General features: G+C 43.5%; 1 protein-coding gene across 2 annotated transcripts in view; it reads left to right on the top strand.

Moving 5' to 3' along the window:
• mrps9 (mitochondrial ribosomal protein S9) overlaps positions 1–16,482 on the top strand; it is a 59,259-nt gene extending 42,777 nt beyond the window's left edge. For both annotated transcript variants that reach the window (XM_080519813.1, XM_080519814.1), the window contains 12 exons: positions 754–874; positions 7,962–8,111; positions 8,437–8,604; positions 13,156–13,218; positions 13,320–13,350; positions 13,435–13,514; positions 14,644–14,729; positions 14,807–14,882; positions 14,961–15,129; positions 15,242–15,350; positions 15,842–16,011; positions 16,095–16,482. In XM_080519813.1, the coding sequence (XP_080375939.1) occupies positions 8,013–8,111; positions 8,437–8,604; positions 13,156–13,218; positions 13,320–13,350; positions 13,435–13,514; positions 14,644–14,729; positions 14,807–14,882; positions 14,961–15,129; positions 15,242–15,350; positions 15,842–16,011; positions 16,095–16,186 (1,143 nt within the window). In that variant the 5' untranslated portion in view covers positions 754–874; positions 7,962–8,012 and the 3' untranslated portion in view covers positions 16,187–16,482. The remainder of the gene's footprint in view (positions 1–753; positions 875–7,961; positions 8,112–8,436; positions 8,605–13,155; positions 13,219–13,319; positions 13,351–13,434; positions 13,515–14,643; positions 14,730–14,806; positions 14,883–14,960; positions 15,130–15,241; positions 15,351–15,841; positions 16,012–16,094) is intronic.
• Positions 16,483–18,433: the final 1,951 nt, after the last annotated feature.

Here is an 18,433-nt window from a genome sequence, read left to right as displayed (position 1 = left end):
CCCCCCCCCCCCCCCACACACACACACACACACTCTCTGTTTCATTCAGCCTATTATGTCAGTGTTTGATTCCTGCAGAGGTACAAATATCAGCACCGTGACCTCGGAGGAGCTACCGTGGAAATACCTGCACGCTTCAGTGCAGCTCTGCTCTCCTACCTACTAACCAACAAACTAACCTGCCAGCAAACTGAGTGAATCACTAACCGGTGAACCAATGATCAGCATGCTGGGTTCTACAAAAAGAACAAGATGGTGGGTTAGTTAGCTGGTTGGTTAGCTGGTGACAAGCCAAACATAAAGTCAACATGCGTTTGTGAAAATCACAAACGTTAAAAGTGAAAACCGTGGAACAGATGAGACCAGGATGGAGGCCGAGCGCCTCGTCTCTCGTCACAAATTCTGATTCCGATCTGAATCGTTTACGTTCTCGTCGCCGTGGCGCTTCGTTCTCCAACGCCAGCAAACACGCAGGCCGCTTGCACTCGAACACGGGCGCCGTCCCAATGGCTTCCGCCGCCATTTAAAAGCTTTGCTCGCTGAAATAAAAGTAATTAATTGGTGTTATACACCAAGGACATAATTATCTTTTCCAGTAACTGGCACATATTTAATTACCAGTAATTGTTCCCGGAGCCTTGTAGAAAAGACAGTTCTGATCTATTACACACTAATCCTGCACTTGATACTCAGTCAATTAGGAAATGTGTGTCAAAGAGCGACGCTGTAAACAGGAGCATGTTTCCTTCACAGGACCCTCGTCGCATCCATTTCCCTCCTGGGTGGAGGAAGCTGGGTGGAGGGAGCTGGGTGGAGGAAGCTGGGTGGAGGGCCGCTCCTTCACAAGGTGTTCATGCCTTCAAAGCTATCTGAGGTAATTTCACACAAAAATTCATTTCAACCACAAATTGCAGGGGAACTGACCAGCTAAAATAATTTCAAACATTAAATAACTTGTTTTGTTGACTTGATGAACTTTTTTTCCAAATTGATAGGAAAAAAAAACAGGGATTATTTTTAAAGATTAAAGAAGTAATGAGCCATTTATCTTCCTGAAATTTTGCAAATTTTCCACAAAATTTGCTCAGTTTTTTTAGATTTTTTTTAATTCGAGGGACTTCACTGTATCACGAAGAAACATCTGCACTTTGTTTCCCTCCTCGGGGGGCCGCTGGGGGGGGGGGTCGCTCCTTCTTGAGGTGTTAATGCCTGCCAGATTGGAGCAAAGTCATTTGAGATCATTTCACCACAAAAGGCCGCAGATACTGATTAACACAGGAGGAGGAGGAGGTGGGGGTGGGGGGGGGGGGGTGGTGGAAGGGCCGTTTAAAAGGAGCTAAATTTACTCCCTTGTGCTCCGGGGGGGTGGGGTGTGCAGAGGGGCCCTTGAACATGAGAAGAGGGTTTAATAAGTAAACAGGAGAGGCAGAGAACAGTGCTTCTGATCAGGGCGTATTTGCCCAGCCGAGCCCCTGGTACGCCGCTACGAGCTGATTAGCCCCGCCGATTGTACCTTGTAATTGCGGTGCCTTGACCCCCTCCAGGCAAATATTAGATTTTAGTGGTTTAACCTTTGCAGTCGTCGGAGCGGGCTAAATTGCCCGACCAGATGTTAAGGAGCCCAGCGGTAGTCTGCAGCTCTTCTGATCAGCAGGAGGAGGAAAAAAAAAAAAAAAAGCTCTGAGATTGAACCTTTTTTTTTTTTTCTTAATATTGTCTCGTTTCCTGCGGCTGATTTTTCCCAGCGGTCTGCGTCTCCGATGCTTATCCCCCCTCTGATGTCAGGTTACTACCCCGCAGACGTATTATTTAAAATCAGTCTGGTCACAGTCATTAACTGCAGACAAATGATCAATGAAGAGATCAATGGCAGATATTAACCCAGCAATCAGTCTTTCAGCTCAATCACACCACGTCAGCCGCTCAAGAGCAAAACGCTCGTCATCACGTGAACAGTCGCACACAGGAAGTTAGTACAGTTGTAAACAGGAAGTTAATACGTTTATAGTCATAACCAGGAAGTTAATACATTAATACAGTTGTAAACAGGAAGTTAATACATTAATAAAGATGTAAACATGAAATTAATACATTAATACAGTCATAAACCGGAAGTTAATACATTAATAGTCGTAAACAGGAAGTGAATATGTTAAGAGTCGTAAACAGGAAGTTAATACATTAATAAAGTCATAAACAGGAAGTGAATACGTTAATAGTTGTAAACAGGAAGTTAATACATTAATAGTCGTAAACAGGAAGTTAATACATTAATAAAGTTGTAAACAGGAAGTTAATACATTAATACAGTCGTAAACAGGAAGTTAATACATTAATAAAGATGTAAACAGGAAGTTAATACATTAATACAGTTGTAAACAGGAAGTTAATACATTAATAGTCGTAAACAGGAAGTGAATACGTTAATAGTCGTAAACAGGAAGTTTATACATTAATAAAGTCATAAACAGGAAGTTAATACATTAATAAAGTCATAAATGGGAAGTTAATACATTAATACAGTCGTAAACGGGAAGTTAATACATTAATAAAGTCATAAATGGGAAGTTAATACATTAATAAAGTCATAAACGGGAAGATAATACATTAATAAAGTCATAAATGGGAAGTTAATACATTAATAAAGTCGTAAACAGGAAGTTAATACATTAATACAGTTGTAAACAGGAAGTTAATACATTAATAAAGTCATAAATGGGAAGTTAATACATTAATAAAGTTGTGAACAGAAGGTTAATACATTAATACAGTCATAAACAGGAAGATAATACATTAATAAAGTCGTAAACAGGAAGTTAATACATTAATACAGTTGTAAACAGGAAGTTAATACATTAATAAAGTCATAAATGGGAAGATAATACATTAATAAAGTCGTAAACAGGAAGTTAATACATTAATAAAGTCATAAATGGGAAGTTAATACATTAATAAAGTTGTGAACAGAAGGTTAATACGTTAATACAGTCATAAACAGGAAGATAATACATTAATAAAGTCGTAAACAAGAAGTTAATACATTAATACAGTTGTAAACAGGAAGTTAATACATTAATAAAGTCATAAATGGGAAGTTAATACATTAATAAAGTTGTGAACAGAAGGTTAATACGTTAATACAGTCATAAACAGGAAGATAATACATTAATAAAGTCATAAACAGGAAGTTAATACATGAATACAGTCCCACACGGGAAACCTGTTTGTCTCACATCAGATTGTTCAGATTTTCTAAATTACAAGATAAATTGTTCCCCTCCCAAAACAAATGACTCATATCTTCTTTAGAGATGTTGACAAACTTGGGCTGTGACTCCGTGGTCAGGCTGTGATTGATATGCGACTGCGTGAGAGTTTGCTGGAAATGAAAAAAAACACACAGAGTTCCTCAGATCCGTGAAATAAAACTCTCCCGGACGAAGACATGCGAACAGCTGCTGCTGGTTTGGATCCGACCGACAAACCGGAGGACCCGAGAGGACCCGCCCGCACAAAGCTGGGTTATGATGCCGCCTCCAGCAGGAAGAGGGCGCCCCTGTGCCTCTCCCTGGAGGACGGTCCCTTACTCAGCTCTGAGAGTCTTCAGGGAGCCCTCAGGGATCGATGTGTGAAACACTCTCAGGGTGAGAGGAGGCTGGCGGAGGGGCGGCGGAAGTTTTTCTTGGGTCATTCCCGTCCGTTTTCCAGAGATCTCATGTTTCTGGGATCCTGTTCCTGCTTCAGCTTCACCCCTCGTGTAATAGTTTCCTTCCTCCCCGAGCCTCTCACCTGAAAATGGAGTCGCGTGGGGGAGAGGGGGGGTAGTCATCTTTTCATGCCAGGGATGGACTGAAGTAACCTTCAGCTGGAGGAGAAACCCAATCCTGCCTCCTGCTCGCTGTCTGGGAGGACGGAGAGGAGGAGGAGGAGGAGGAAGGGGGGTCCAAAGTGGTTCCATGTGAGAAAAAGGGAAGGAAAGTCTGGGAAAGACAGGGATTGACCCCCCCCCCCCCCCCTCCTCTCCCCCCCCCCCCCCCCATCAGTTTTTACCCACCTGATCCCAGTGTGACTGCAGGCTAATCAACATTGATCTACTGAAACAATCAAACACCAGCCAAGTAACCAAATAACCGCCCAATCAAATTACAACGAAGCGATTAACTATTCAGCTACTTAACCAGCCAACTAACCAACCAATCACTGAACCAACTGTAACGATCCAAAGAACTGAGCTAATGAAATAAACTTAAAGCTATGTAGTTATAACGTTGACTGTTTCAGTCTGACTGCAAACAGAAGAAGTAGTTTGGTGGAAATCTTAACTTGTAACGTCTGTTTGAAGGCTGCAGTTGGAGGAAACTTTGGCTTTTCTTTGGAAAATCTCGTAAGTTTGTGGGTTTGTTTCCGTGAAATCTTTGTCATTTCTTCCTTTACTTCATTTACATGACCTCTTAGTTGTATTGCATTGCAGCTATTAGAGCTTGGTCTGTGCTGGCCTCTGTTTGTGTGCAGCAGCATTAGCGTTAGCGTTAGCTCCGTGAGTGTGTTCAGGTGAGCCCCCCCCCCTGGTGGACTCTCTGTTAGGAGGAGGCATCCTAATGCCTGCAGACATCTATGGCCTCCGCCCAATCTGTTGCTCGCTGCGTTCATTTCACGCACTGCCAGAAGTGCTTTGTGATTATCCTGATGTTGATGAAGGCTGATTCCAGCAGCTCATCGCCGACTCCTCAGCTGTTTTTACGCACCTCAGCGAAACGTCTCCATCCATTACCGGAGGCAAATTAATTTCCACTCAGTGACCAGACCTGTGGATCATCCACAGTGTGTGCGTTTGTGTGTGAGGCTGTTTACCTCGTGCTACGACACTAATGAAAACTGCACATGGTGGCGTCGCGCCGTCAGTAGACAACCTGAACGGTAACGCTGGAGGATCGGCATTGGAGGGAAAATCAAAACCAAAACAAACTAGAATGGTGTTTGACCTTCTCAATCAGCAGCTTTCACTTTAGCATTCGCTGCTGACACTCCAGGTCGCGATCACTATAACTGTCGAGATTAGCATTAGTAGCAGCTGCAGTGTGCAACCTACTGACTACTGAACGCTAAAGCAAACTGGTTAATCATAAACTGTTAGTTTTCATAGTATTATTCACTATAAATACTTGTTGCCGCTACATGAACCAAAATACTAACAGGAATCATAAGTCCAGTCTCCTCACTTCCTCTTTCGATTCTGCATTAAGGCTGAAGATCAACACGTGCGTCAGAACAGAAAAAAAATAAATAGACATGAAAGAAGAAATGCAGCCAAGTACATTAAATCCGGTCTGCATGATTCATGGTGTAAATGACCACTTAGACTTAAATACGGCGCCGCTACAACCCGCTGTGATGTATTGTGGCGTGCTGGAGATCCCCTCCACCACGGCTGCACTGAGGGTAAATAAATACGCTTTAAAGGAGTAAATGAGCTTGAGCAAAGTGGCCCTTTGAGTCCCCATGTTTGTGGAGCAGCCATAATGGATTCTTTAGAGCCGTGAACGGTTTATAGGCATGACAGCCATGTTTCGGCACGATGGGCTTATCCCTACGCACGGCGCTAAGGATATTAGGGAATCAGCGTAAAGCAGCATGGAAATGATGACTGGAGCAAAGCCTCAACTCGCTGGTATTATAAGCCCTCAATTCTCCTGCTCTCCATCCTGAGGAAGGGGGGAGGAGGCAGTGGGGGGAGGATCGGACTTGGCAGAGCTCCACAGTGTGATATCCTCCATTATTTTCCTGCTCAGTCGTACAATTAAAAGGATGTCACTCAATCTGGGGATCGGGAAAATTGAGAGGAGGTCAGTGTCGCACCATTGTGGCATTTTATTCCTTTCAACGTGGCGCAGGATTCCCCCGTTTGTCCATATGGAGATCAGTTGGAGGAGCTGGAGGGCTGCCAGGTCCTGGAAGCCTGGCAGCCAGCGGCAGCCCCCTGGTACCAATCCCCAAAAACAGACCGGGAAGCATTTCTCCCATTCCACGTTGCCGGGCCAACTGTTGATGCTTGATCTTGGGATGTTCAGGCCTCGGTCTTGGTCTTTTGGCTTGACCTGGTCCTGCCCCACTAAAGCCTTGGTCTCGGATGCTCTGGTCTTGGTCTCGACTCGGTCTTTGGGTGAGGAGGTCTTGACTACAACAGTGATATTAGCATTAGCGCCAGTCTTTTTAAGTCATACTTAATGAGTCCACTTTAGCATTAGCGTTAGCGGAAGTTGTTGCCTCTCACTGTCCTGCATACTGAGCTAACTGCTAGCTTTAGCTTTAGCACGAACATCTCTATTGTTCTTACGAAGCCCAATCAGAGTTTTAGCATTAGCAGTAAAATGAACATTTAGCCTTTTACCTTTTGTGTGTGAGCTTTAGCATTAGCGATTCTTGACATTTTCTCCTTTGTTGCAAATTCACCGAACTCCTGTTTACTCCTGACAGAGACACGACAGCAGTCAAACTGTAAGTAGCATTTTCATTAGATAGGCGTTAGCTTCCCTGCACTGGACCGGCGCCAGCTCCTCCCGATCGGCGCCGGGACGTGAAGCCTTTCCTCTGTCGTTGGCGTCACTGATTTCACCGCGGCTGCCAGTGTTTGTGTGTCATTAGCAAGGTGTGCGTACACATTAGCGTCGGAGCGCGAGAAGACGGCGTCGCTCTCTGCAGGAGAGGCCGGCAGACGGATGATGGATGTCCCGCCTCTCGCCCCCCACTGTGAATTAGAGACTGCGGCTCCAAACTATTTTTCTTGGCGAGCAGGAGCACGCTCGTGGCGAAAGAAAGGGGCAAACACTGTTCATCATCTGCCCCACGACAGCCCTCCCCGGGGCAAATTAGGCACCGGCCGTATCGACTGGCACGGGCCGGGAGTCAGCGGCCCTTCACTTTGATTAATCTGCCCACGTTCCTCCTCCAACTCTATCAAAGTAATCTAAGTGAAGACACACCACATTGATCTGTAAACAACACCGCTCACGTCGGAGAGCCTGGTGGAAACACGGTGCCGCGCCTGAAACCGTCACCGATCACATGATAGTGTGGCTTTAATGTTCACGAATGTTAAGGCGTTAAATTGACAAGTAAATCAAACTGTTTTATTAAGAGAATATAAGATGTGGGTGGAACAAATGGAGCACTTTTAAAAATGGTATTTAAATGGTACATTTTCATGATGATTATTAAATTCATCAGTCAGGAATTAGGGAGGAATTAGTTATGTGTGCAATAGTTGTTTTTTTCAATTTCTTATGTTTAATATATGTTGTGAGTTATATTTAGTTGTTTATCCAAGTTAAATTTTCCCAGTATTACCTATTCGCTCCACTACTTCTAGGAGTGATATCTAGTTGTTTGTCGAAGACTTACTTTTCCATATAACTAATTACCTTTAAAGTAAATACAAAGCAACACTATGCACTTTTGTAAATATAAACATTTAGTTGCTGCTTTTAAAAGTTTTCAGGAAATAGTAAAACTGCTACTTTTGAAAGTAATATTTATCCATATGTATACATTACTTTTCCAATAATTTTATTTATTTCAACTGCACAAATAACACGTGTTTCTTTACATTCATGCATAAATTTAATGACAGAAAACAGTCAACAAAATAACTGTAATTAAGAGTCGTCATTATTGTTTTTGTTGTATTTATTTCACATACTTACTCATGTTTTTATATGGTACATAATTGAAAAAGCCATAATTTGCAACATTCAAACTCTGTAAAGTTTTGATCTGAATATTTTAATTAAATTCTGGTGAAAATCTAAATTAAAAACATATAAATATTTTTTTAAAGTGATAAATTGTTTTTTATATTAAATATTGGATTTTTTTGCTTTAATTTCTAAGCATGTGCAACTGTTTTATTTCATTTTTAAGATGATTTATCTAAATACAGTTTGTTGTTTTAATTTTATTTTCAGTGCGCATGCCCGTGACGTAACAACCCCCGACGTCACGTGCTGTCAGCCATCATGGCGGCGACCTGTGTCCGAACTGTGGGCTCGTTTCTGCGAAAATGTGGGACTTACAGCTCCGGAATAAACACATTCAGGGCGCAGCTGACCCGACAGGTAAATATATTTGACTTTATCGTACTTGAACTCTACGCGGTTTGAATTTCACTGCGCGTAAACTCGCGTAAATTACGCGTGAGGCTAACCCACTAGCGTCCTTGAGCTAGCGCCCTGTGTTAGCACGTTAGCCGAAACTCCTGTCAAAAATCCTCTCATTTAAAGTTTGACAGTGTCCCGTTTAGTTTTGCGACGATGTTTGATTCTTTAACGTGCCCGGGTGTAATAACTGAAGGTGTCTCTCCCGTTCGGCTCCGATGTTATAAGTCAGGGTGAACGTTCGGTGTGTGTACATGAAATTATTAATTTAATTTTTGCGTTGCAGATCTGCGTGAGCGCCGGCCTCCACAGGAAGAACCTGGCGGCTGCAGGACCGGAGAAGTTCACCCTGGAGTTCATCCAGAAGCAGGTGGAGGAGTTTGACATCGGGAAGAGACACTTGGCCAACATGATGGGGGAAGACCCGGAGAACTTCACCCAGGAGGATATTGACGTGAGTCCTGGCTGTAAATATGTCACATAGAGGAGAGGAGACGTCGCCTACTGTTGTTTAAACCAGAGAAAAAACTGTCCTGTTGTGTAGAATGTGGTTATAATATAGATATATATACATTTATCCCCCAGAAAAATAACATTTAAAGCCCAAATTCATCCCTCTGCCTCTCAAACAGACTAATATTTCGAATTAAAGTGTTAAAACGTGAACCAACAATCCTCCACCTCACAGGTGTTTCTAATGATTCTAATTACACAGTAGGTACAGTAATGAATGTGTCTGGTCTGTACACTCAGTATTTATACTCCAGTACAAGTATTTCTGTAGAATATGTGGTTGGGAATCTCTGTATGATAAAAAATAAATAAATAATGAAAGGACAATGTAATGCAGCTTATGGGGCATTTTAAAAATTCAAACTAGGAGCAAAACAATGTAAAGTTTGGACTATAAGTGGTCAGAATGTCGCCTGAAGCTGCACTTGATGAGTCTCGAATGGTTTCTGCTGCTTTTATTTGTCACATTCAAGCAAGACGGAGACGAGCAATAGAAACATAAATAGAAATTTAAGTCGCAATAAATTAAATGTATTTATTTAGAAACATAAATAAGCCTTCAGAGCAGAAAACAGCTTCTTCAGGACCCGTCTTCAATCCAAGTTGTCTCAAATTATGTCTCTGACTGTTTTCAAAAACCTTTAAACTGTAAAACAGCTGAAAATTGTCTCAAGTCCAGAAACAGCCTCAATCCCACCGATTGGAAATGATCAGAAAACTGTTTTTTTAAGAAGTTTGTCTTCCCATTGCTGCTAAAAATCACATAACAAATGCAGCAGGTTTTGATAAAACGTGTTCAGCTCTAACGTGTGATGTGCAGCGGCGGCGTGGAGCTTCATTAGCGCGGCGTTAATCCGCTGCATCATTGTGATTAGAAACGCCTCAAACACGCCATCGCTTGAGATTCTGGCTCCGTTGGGTTCGATTTCCTGCCTGATAATGAAGTGAGCCGTCGGCGCGGCGCTGTGACAAACGAAGCGACGGCCGGCAGACGAGGCAGCGGCGGCAGAAAAGAGGCGGGACAAATCAGACGGATGTTTTAGCGCCACAGGAGAGATGAACGCCGGCCGCACGGTGCCAAGTTCTCCTGGAACCAAACAAAATTGTCATCGTTTATTACATTAGTTGGTTTGATTCCACACTTTATTGTCACTTTACGTCTCGTTTAGTGAACGTCAGACACCAAAAATTTACTTTGTCTCATCTGCAACAAATATTTAAAGTTTTCACTTGGTTGTGAATAATAATAATAATCAGCTGCTTTCATACGGTCGTTTATTCTAAACAGTGAAGAAGCAAAAAGAAAAGAGCTTCAGTGAGTTCAGAGCTACTTTTAACACTTCATTATATTTCAGCGGAATTCAGTCATGAAAAACCTGCAAAAGGTCAGGATTCATATTTTTGTTATGTAAATCCAGACCTCATCATAGATACTAGGGTCCATATAATTCCTATTTTTAATTTTCAGATATAATTAATCACTGCTTGTTGTGATAGTTCATGTGTTACGACAAATATGGTCCCCTTCCTAAATGATTCCCACTCTCACCAGTTACTGCTGTGAAAAGAATCCAAGAGTTGACTTGATCAACCTGCACCTCAGACTTACTGAGAATTGTTCACAAATAAGGTAAAAAGTGTACGAACGCACTTTAATTTGAGTGATTTATTATCCTGCTGAAGGAGAGACATTCATTTATTCTTTCGTGAGAAATGAACAGATAATATCAAACAGCAATGATTATTAAGAAGAACCTTGTGTTTGAATTACAGCTGCAACAACGAATCGATAAAACTGGATTATTAAAAGTGTTGGCACCTAATTCCATCATGGATTCGTTGTGTTGTTTACGTGCCACTCGTCATGTTGAGCCGTTTACTTCACCTTCAGTAACGTTGTGATCTCCACCTCCTGAAGTCCTTCATGTTTCACTTCAGGAGTTTTGATCTTTATTTGCTGTTAAATTGTGTTTATTCAGACGGGAGAATAGAGTTTGGGCTGAGATTGTAAACATTTTCAGTACGAACCACAACAGAAGAACTTTGAAGTGTAAATGTAAATGTTATTACAGCAGGAGTTGACCAGTCAGGATGAAACTGGACTGAAGCACATTCAACTTTATTTAATCATTATCTTGTTTACATTTTTGTATTGGTGCACTTGTTTTCTTTTCAATAACGACAACATATTTGGTGTTTGGTTCCTTCAATTGGTTCAACTGGTCCTACAGTTTGAAATGTTTTTTAACTGATTCATCGATTATTAACCCTTGAATGTACAACCTACTAATACCGACTCTCTTTCACAAGGAGGGTCAAAAATTACCCCAATTCAAATCAATGCGTTTTTGCAGTAGACTGGGTTGTTATTCTTCAAAATCTTTACAACAAAGACTTGTAATATTTTCATATTCCAGGTATTCCTCATAAAACATGTTTGTGACATGAGGCCGTTTGCATTTGTATTTATTTTTTCATTCATTTTAAGAAATTGTAGTTTTTGTATCACTTCCCACTCTTCCACAAGTGAGGTTAAGCAGTTCCTATGGAATCTTTTATGAAACTTCAATTCTTAGCAACTCTGACAGTCCCACTTACACGTGTGATGTCATCAGTCTCACCACCCTGGAGGTCATTTTTACGCAGCAATGTACATGTTAGTATTGTCTCCACTTATGAACTTATTCTTCATTGACAGATTTATGGTGTGTGATCAGATTAGCCTACTTTGTTGTGAACTAACAGTGTTGTATGTTATATGCCAAAATTCCAAGTATTTCAAAGACCTTTTCAGGAATAATGAAATGATATATAACTTGCATTTAACAATGGTTTGGACAAAAACATGATACAACTGTCTATTCTTGGATATCACTACTAAACTAGAACTAGAAGTTGTAGGTTTTTTACAGAAAAATAGAACTTGTAGGTTAACATGTAGTCTTAACATGAATAAAGCGTTACAGTTCTAGATAATATTGTGAGGTTCCTCAGTAAAGGTCTCGTATTGATTCTCCATCAAGTGAGCTCTGCTGATGTTACGACTCTTCATCAACTTAAATGATCTTTACTGTAAAGTTGGAGGCTCCAGCTTCTGGTCATTGCATCAGACTGCTGCTAAACTAAACTTCATTTACATGAACCTGCTAAACTTATGCAAGATATTCTAATTAATGTGAATTGGAAAAGAAACGGTACATCCCTCCATCAATCCCATCAAGTGAATCAGAAAAACAACTATCTGAAACTTCAACTGAACAAACAACAAACTGAAAACTGTTTATTCATGTGTGAAATACTGTTTATTGATTATATAATGAGTTATAATTTATTAAATAGTCAACAGTCTTTCAAAGATGACTGTTTACCCTCACCCACTGCTAAATGATATTATATAAGCAAACTTTGTGATTTTGGTTTTAAGCACAAGACGAGGATTATTGAAATCTTAATCTCTTGTAAAAACTGCTCTCGCTCCCATTGTGGTGAGGCTGTCATATCTTAATATGTTCATATTGGCCTTAGTGACTCACTTCTGTTAGTTCACCTGAGGTGGGACCAGTATCAGGTCTGGCTCATGGACTATGTAGGAAGGTGACAGTATTGTTATATGATTTATAGTTTTCTGTGCATTTCAAACCTTGTCCTTTCTAATCCTGCTTTCTAAAACTGACAGTCAAAATTGCATCAGATGTGAGAGACGACGTCAGACGTGTCAGTGAGAGTCAGAGCTGCTGAGAATTAAAGGTTGAGGAAATATTCCAGAGGAACTGACTCAGTGGGGAAGTGGGACAGAAACTGTAACTTCTTACAATTAATGAATCATAAAATAAATAATGGCCTCATGTCACAAACATGTTTTATGTGGAATACCTGGAATATGAAGATATTACAACTTTTCATGTTAAAGGTGTTGAAGCACAACAATCTAAGGGTTAAAACAATCGTTGGTTGAAGCCGGGGTTTGATTTCTGGACTACAAGACGCTGAAGTTGTTAAATGAAAGGTGAAAGAGTGTCTGAACCCTTTTTCCACCAAACCTGCGCCATCTTTCACTTGTCGTTCCTCTGGAGAAGCTGAAGTTGGTGGTAAAGTTAGCGTTGCTCCTTGCCGTTGCTGTTGTCTGGGTGACGTTGGGACTCTGGGGTCCGAGAGGCGAGTCTCATTACCGCCGGAGGAGATTTGAGCGCGTTTCTGTCTGATTTTGGAGGATTTGACAACCTTAGAGGCGGCAGCAGCCTGCGAGCCGCACCTGCTGCCGCCTCGCTAATTGAAGAGCGGAGGAGGAGGCGGAGGAGGACTAACGGCGCCATCTGGAGCCCCGCTAATGACACTGTCGGACGGCGCTGAACTCGGCGTGAACCGCAGGACGTCCTCCGCTCGCTGTCAGCAAACCCACGACTTGAGCCGCTCCTCGCCTTTCCTTGAACCCGCCGGCAGCTGGCGCCTCGTCCTCCTCGCTCACTTTCCCCTTTGTCTCTGTGACCCTCAGAGGAGCATCGCCTACCTCTTCCCCTCCGGCCTGTTCGAGAAGAAAGCTCGGCCCCTCATGAAGGTATGTGGCTTAAATAAGAGTGAGATGCCAACGATAACAGTTTGATCCTGAACGTGGACGTGAAGCCAGCTTGAGTTAAAATGTGAATTCTTTGTCTGCAGCATCCCGATGACGTGTTCCCCAGGCAGAGAGGTACGTCTCCACACCCCGCTGACCTTTGACCTCCTCATTTACCCCAGGATGTGTGAAGTGACCCTGTCTCCCGTCTCTGTCCAGCTGTCCAGTGGGGTCCAGACGGACGGCCGTTCCACTTCCTGTTCTACACCGGCAAGCAGTCGTTCTACTCCTTAATGCATGTGAGTACAACACCAGAAACACCAAATACATTCAACTGTTTGAAATACAACCAAAACCATCCTGATCGTTCTAAATAAAGACGTTCTGACCCTTAAAATTCCCCTTAAACAACCTTGAAAATAACCTAGTCACCCTTAAATCCCCCAAACCAGCACTTAAAATACCCTTAAGTCCCCCTGATATCACCTTAAAAACCCTTAAAGCCGCCGCTTTGCCTCCTCTGGGCTCCGACAGACAAAACGCAGCATCTCCCACTTTGTGAGATTAAAGAAAGTAATCTGAGTACTCCTCCACACGCGGCCAGTTGCTGCCGGCCTTTTGTCGGACCTTCAGTGTGAGAACTTGTCCTGCTTATCCTCCGGCCTCCTTTTCTGCTCATAAAATAGGTTTTTGTGCCTCGTCGTGCTCCCGGGCCGCCGGCCGGAGTGGCAGCGGATTAGCTTCCCTCCATCAGGCAGGAATTAAACATGGGCTGAATAATTGACGGGATATGAGGGGGAGGAGGAGGAGGAGGAGAGGGGGGAGGAGGAGGAGGAGGAGGAGAGGGAGGAGGAGGAGGGGCTCTGACTCTAAAGCGTCACCTTCAGTTTCACTAACTAACTACTCAATAAAAAGACGTAAAACAAGTGATTGATTTCTTGTAACATTTAAATATTTCACATTTCTTTAGCGCGTCCCTTCTTAGTAGTGCTTCTAAAATATCAAAATAAAATTAAAGTTTCAAGACTTAAGTAGTGCAAAAATGTATGTAGCTTTCAAGAGAATAAAATGTATATTTAATTTCTCATTGCAATGGAAAGAAGAAAACATGTTTTGTCCTTTAACATCTCAAGTTTTAATGTTGCAGACTTTAACTGAACACATTTGATTTAAGTTTACAAGCTTAACAATCTGAATTGTTTACAACAAACTAAGATGTTGAAGTGATTCAAGGTAACAACTAAATTTCTCCTGTAAAGCAGATTAACTTATGAATAATAGCAGTTTCTAACATCCTTGTCGCGTGAAAACCACTTGATGTAAAATGGTGGTTAAGTAGTTAAAGTGTTCTTCTCCCTTCAGTGTGTCGGTTTATTTCCACTGTTGATTTCCTGTAAAGTGTTTGATGGTCGTCTCGTCGTCTCCCAGGAGGTTTACAATAAACTGCTGAACGTGGAGAAGCTTCAGGACCGACTCAGAGCAAAAGGACTTTTCTCTCCGGACGACAAACTGATGTGAGCCTCGCTTCGTTCAGACGTTTTTATTATTGTTGTTGTTGTTGAACATGACATGATGGTGGTTTCTCTTCCAGCGCTCCGGGGACGAGTCGCTGGCTGACCAGGGTGGAGCTGGAGACGGCGCTGGTGGAGAACATCTCTGCTCAAGACGTGAGACCCCCCCCCCCCCCCCCCGTTTCTCCACTTCCTGTTCTTGTTGCCGTCACTGACGTGTTTCCTCCTCCGCAGTACGACCGCTTCATCCAGCTGCTGCAGCGCCTGCTCTCCGCGCCGTACGGCGCCGCGGAGGAGGACTTCGTGATGCGGTACCGCCGCCAGCTGGAGGCGCAGTCCGCCCATCAGGCGGCGCCGGCGCTGGAGATGGATGAGAGGGGCATGGCCTTCAGCAGGGCGGAGGGTGAGTCCCACTTCCTGTTTGGTGGAGACGAACAGGAAGTGAAGCGACGTTCTCTGGAAACACTCCTTAAGGTGTAAAAAAACGTCACCGACCGTCCTGACGTCTGTTGCAGGTCGCAGGAAGACATCCACCTCGTCCGTCGTCCTGCGAGACGGCGGCTCCGGGCGCGTCGGCGTCAACGGGCGGGACTACGTACACGCCTTCCCTGTGCTGCAGGACAGGTAGGAAAACAGGAAGCTGCTTTTTAAAATGCGGCGGCCGACGTGTCCTCGTCTGACGCGCCGCCAAAAATTAAAAAGCAGCTTTTTCACTCTTCACAGCATCTCCTGGTTTTTATTTATCTCCTTGTACCAAGTTAATTACACAGTCCACTGACTGTGTGTGTGTGTGTGTGTGTGTGTGTGAATGTCCGGCGCCGCTGTTGTCACACACTGTGAGGACGGGCTGTAATTGGAGCGGAGAAGGTGACAATTGACTTTGTCAGCAGCCACAGGCCGTTCAACACACACACACACACACTGATCCGGTTCCTGCTGAATCAGGAGTTGCTCTGTAATATGTGAGATTGTAAAAGAGGCGTAGTGAGAAGTCAGCCATGCTGGCGCTCAATGAGCTCAGCCTTTGATTCGCTATCTGTTAAATGGCTCACACTCATTCAGCCACGCTCCGTTCTTTCATTACCTCTTCCTCCTCTTCCTCCTCCTCCTCTCAGGGAGCAGCTCATGTTCCCGCTGCAGTTCCTCGGCATGCTGGGACGCTTCGACCTGGAATGCACCGTCAGCGGCGGCGGCCGGTCCAGCCAGGCGGGGGCGCTGCGGCTCGCCATCTCCCGGGCGCTGCTCAGCTTCGTGTCGGAGAACGACGGCGAGGCCCTGAGACAAGGTTGGCTGTTGTTATTATTGTTATTTATTAAAAACCGTTACTTCATTGAGTCGCTGTCTGAGCGTGTTTCCTGTCTCGTGCAGCCGGCCTGCTGACCTCCGACCCCAGACTGAGGGAGAGGAAGAAGCCAGGGCAGGAAGGAGCTCGACGCAAGTTCACCTGGAAGAAGCGCTGAGGCGTCTCCGGGACTCCGACCAGGGACCATCGGAGGGGTTGTGCCGTCCCTCCCACTGTCAAACTGAACTCGTGTTCCTCCGTGAGCTGATGAAGATGAAGGAAGCTGATCTTCATCCTGTAAGAGAGGGAGAGAGACAGAGAGAGACTTTCAGAGGTGCAGTGACACCTGTCTGCCACCAGAGGGAGCAGTGTCATCACGAGTCACCTGAACTGTCCAAGACTTGTTAAATAAATGTAATGTTTTCATATAAAGTATTTATTTGATGTATTATTTTAAACATAATTGGAGCTAAATAAAAGGTGTAAACAACAAACGTGCTGCATTAACGACGGAATTTCTTCTAAATCCATCCATCTTCGACACCTCTGTCCTGTTCAGGGCGCTGGAGGAGATCTTGGTGGACGACAGGTGAGGACAGGAGACACTGGACATGTCCACACACACAGTTCCAGTCCAGAAACTCTGTGTGTGTGTGTCCTGTCCTCACCTGTCCTCCACCAAGATCTCCTCCAGCGCCCTGAACAGGATGAAACCATATTAAAAAAGGGGGATGAACATAAAGGTTAAAACAGTTTGGTTTGTGTTAAATGTCTTTACAAGTGATTATTAGTTTTATGAAAGTGTATAAACTCTAGTAAGGATCTTAAAGTCAGTTAATCATGACTTCCTGAAGTTAAATCAGACTAAACTGCTGCTAAATGACAAGAATTAATTTTACCTTCTGAAGTTACAAGTTAATTTACACTTTTTATTGTTTACTGTGTCTTTAAACAATGATGTCATGGCTCTGGGAGCTTCTGATTGGTCAAGTGACACCATGTGAGTTAATTACACACCTGGGGATGTTTAGTTCAAACAGTTGCACACTAGAGTCGCCGCTGGGGGAGATGAAGGTGTTTTGTTGTGAAACCAGAAGGAAGCGTACAGACCTGGTGGAGACCGGGTGGAGACCGGGTGGAGATCTGGTGGCTGCAGCAGGTAAGACACTCGTTCCCCGGTGGAGCCATCCTGAAGCGACGTGCGAGGGAGACGCTGTGAAGACAACAGGGACAGTTTGTGAAAGCAGGCAGAGACGAAAAGCTCAATGTGGACAGACGTCCTGCAGCCTGAGGAAACAGGGCCGTTCATACCAGGAACCTGGTTCACCTGAACCACACAGTGAAGTCGGCAAAAACAAATCTGTGAAAAAAATGTGATGTAATCGCCCCCCACCGCGGTCCGTGATGTCATCAAATAACCACAATAATCAGGGACGACACGCTCCAGTCGAGCTGCATAAAGCTACATGATGCTAACAGCAGGAGGAGCAGGGACATACACCTATAGAACTAGAATTATACACAGGCTTATGAACAGGAATCTACTTGGGTACGTCTGAAAAGTCCCTCCTTTCTCCTCATCTATGGACGTCACCTTGACGACGTCACGGGGATAAAGAAAGGAGATCACTGGGAGAAATGTGCCTGTACTGTGAAGGATTGTCTGTTGTAAATTTTGGAAAATCACAATAAAATACTAATTAAAAAAGAAAGGAGATCACGTCGGATCGACTGTCACTGAGTGATGTCATCATAATGCGACGGTGGCACAAGTTAGTGACGTCTGCCGTGGCGGGGGAAGAACGACAAGTTTCTGAAAATGAACTATAAAAAGACGACTTTAGGTAACTTACATGATGTGCTCTTTTTATCCACATTGTGATTTTCTGTAAACGTTCAGCTGAGCAGGTCCCTTTAAATGTTTAAATGTCACCGCAAGGAATTGTGGGGCAGCATGAGTTGGTCTCCTTTGCTAAAGGAAGCATCAGTGTATTCTTGGCTAAAGGAAGCATCAGTGTTTCCTAGGCTAAAGGAAACATCAGTGTATCCTAGGCTAAAGGAAGCTCAGTGTATCCTAGGCTAAAGGAGGCTCTAAAGGAAGCATCAGTGTATCCTAGGCTAAAGGAGGCTCTAAAGGAAGCATCAGTGTATCCTAAGCAAAAGGAAGCTCAGTGTCTCCTAGGCCAGTGATTCCCAACCGGGGGTACACGGACCCCTAGGGGTACGCGAGGGTATTGCAGGGGGTACGCAGAAAGATTATAAATTACCCTACAGTATCCACACACAAAAAAAAAAATATATACTATATTATATTGTATTATATCATGAATTTTAGTAAGGCCATACGTTTATTTTCCATGAGTAGCAGTTCGTCCACAGTGATTGTAACACTACAATGCACATAATATGAAAAGACTATAAAGTG

This window comes from Blennius ocellaris (assembly GCF_963422515.1).
Source record: "Blennius ocellaris genome assembly, chromosome: 24".
NCBI lineage: Eukaryota > Metazoa > Chordata > Actinopteri > Blenniiformes > Blenniidae > Blennius > Blennius ocellaris.
The sequence above is the reverse complement of the archived record's forward strand: the minus strand, read 5'-3'. Positions and strand labels throughout refer to the sequence as shown.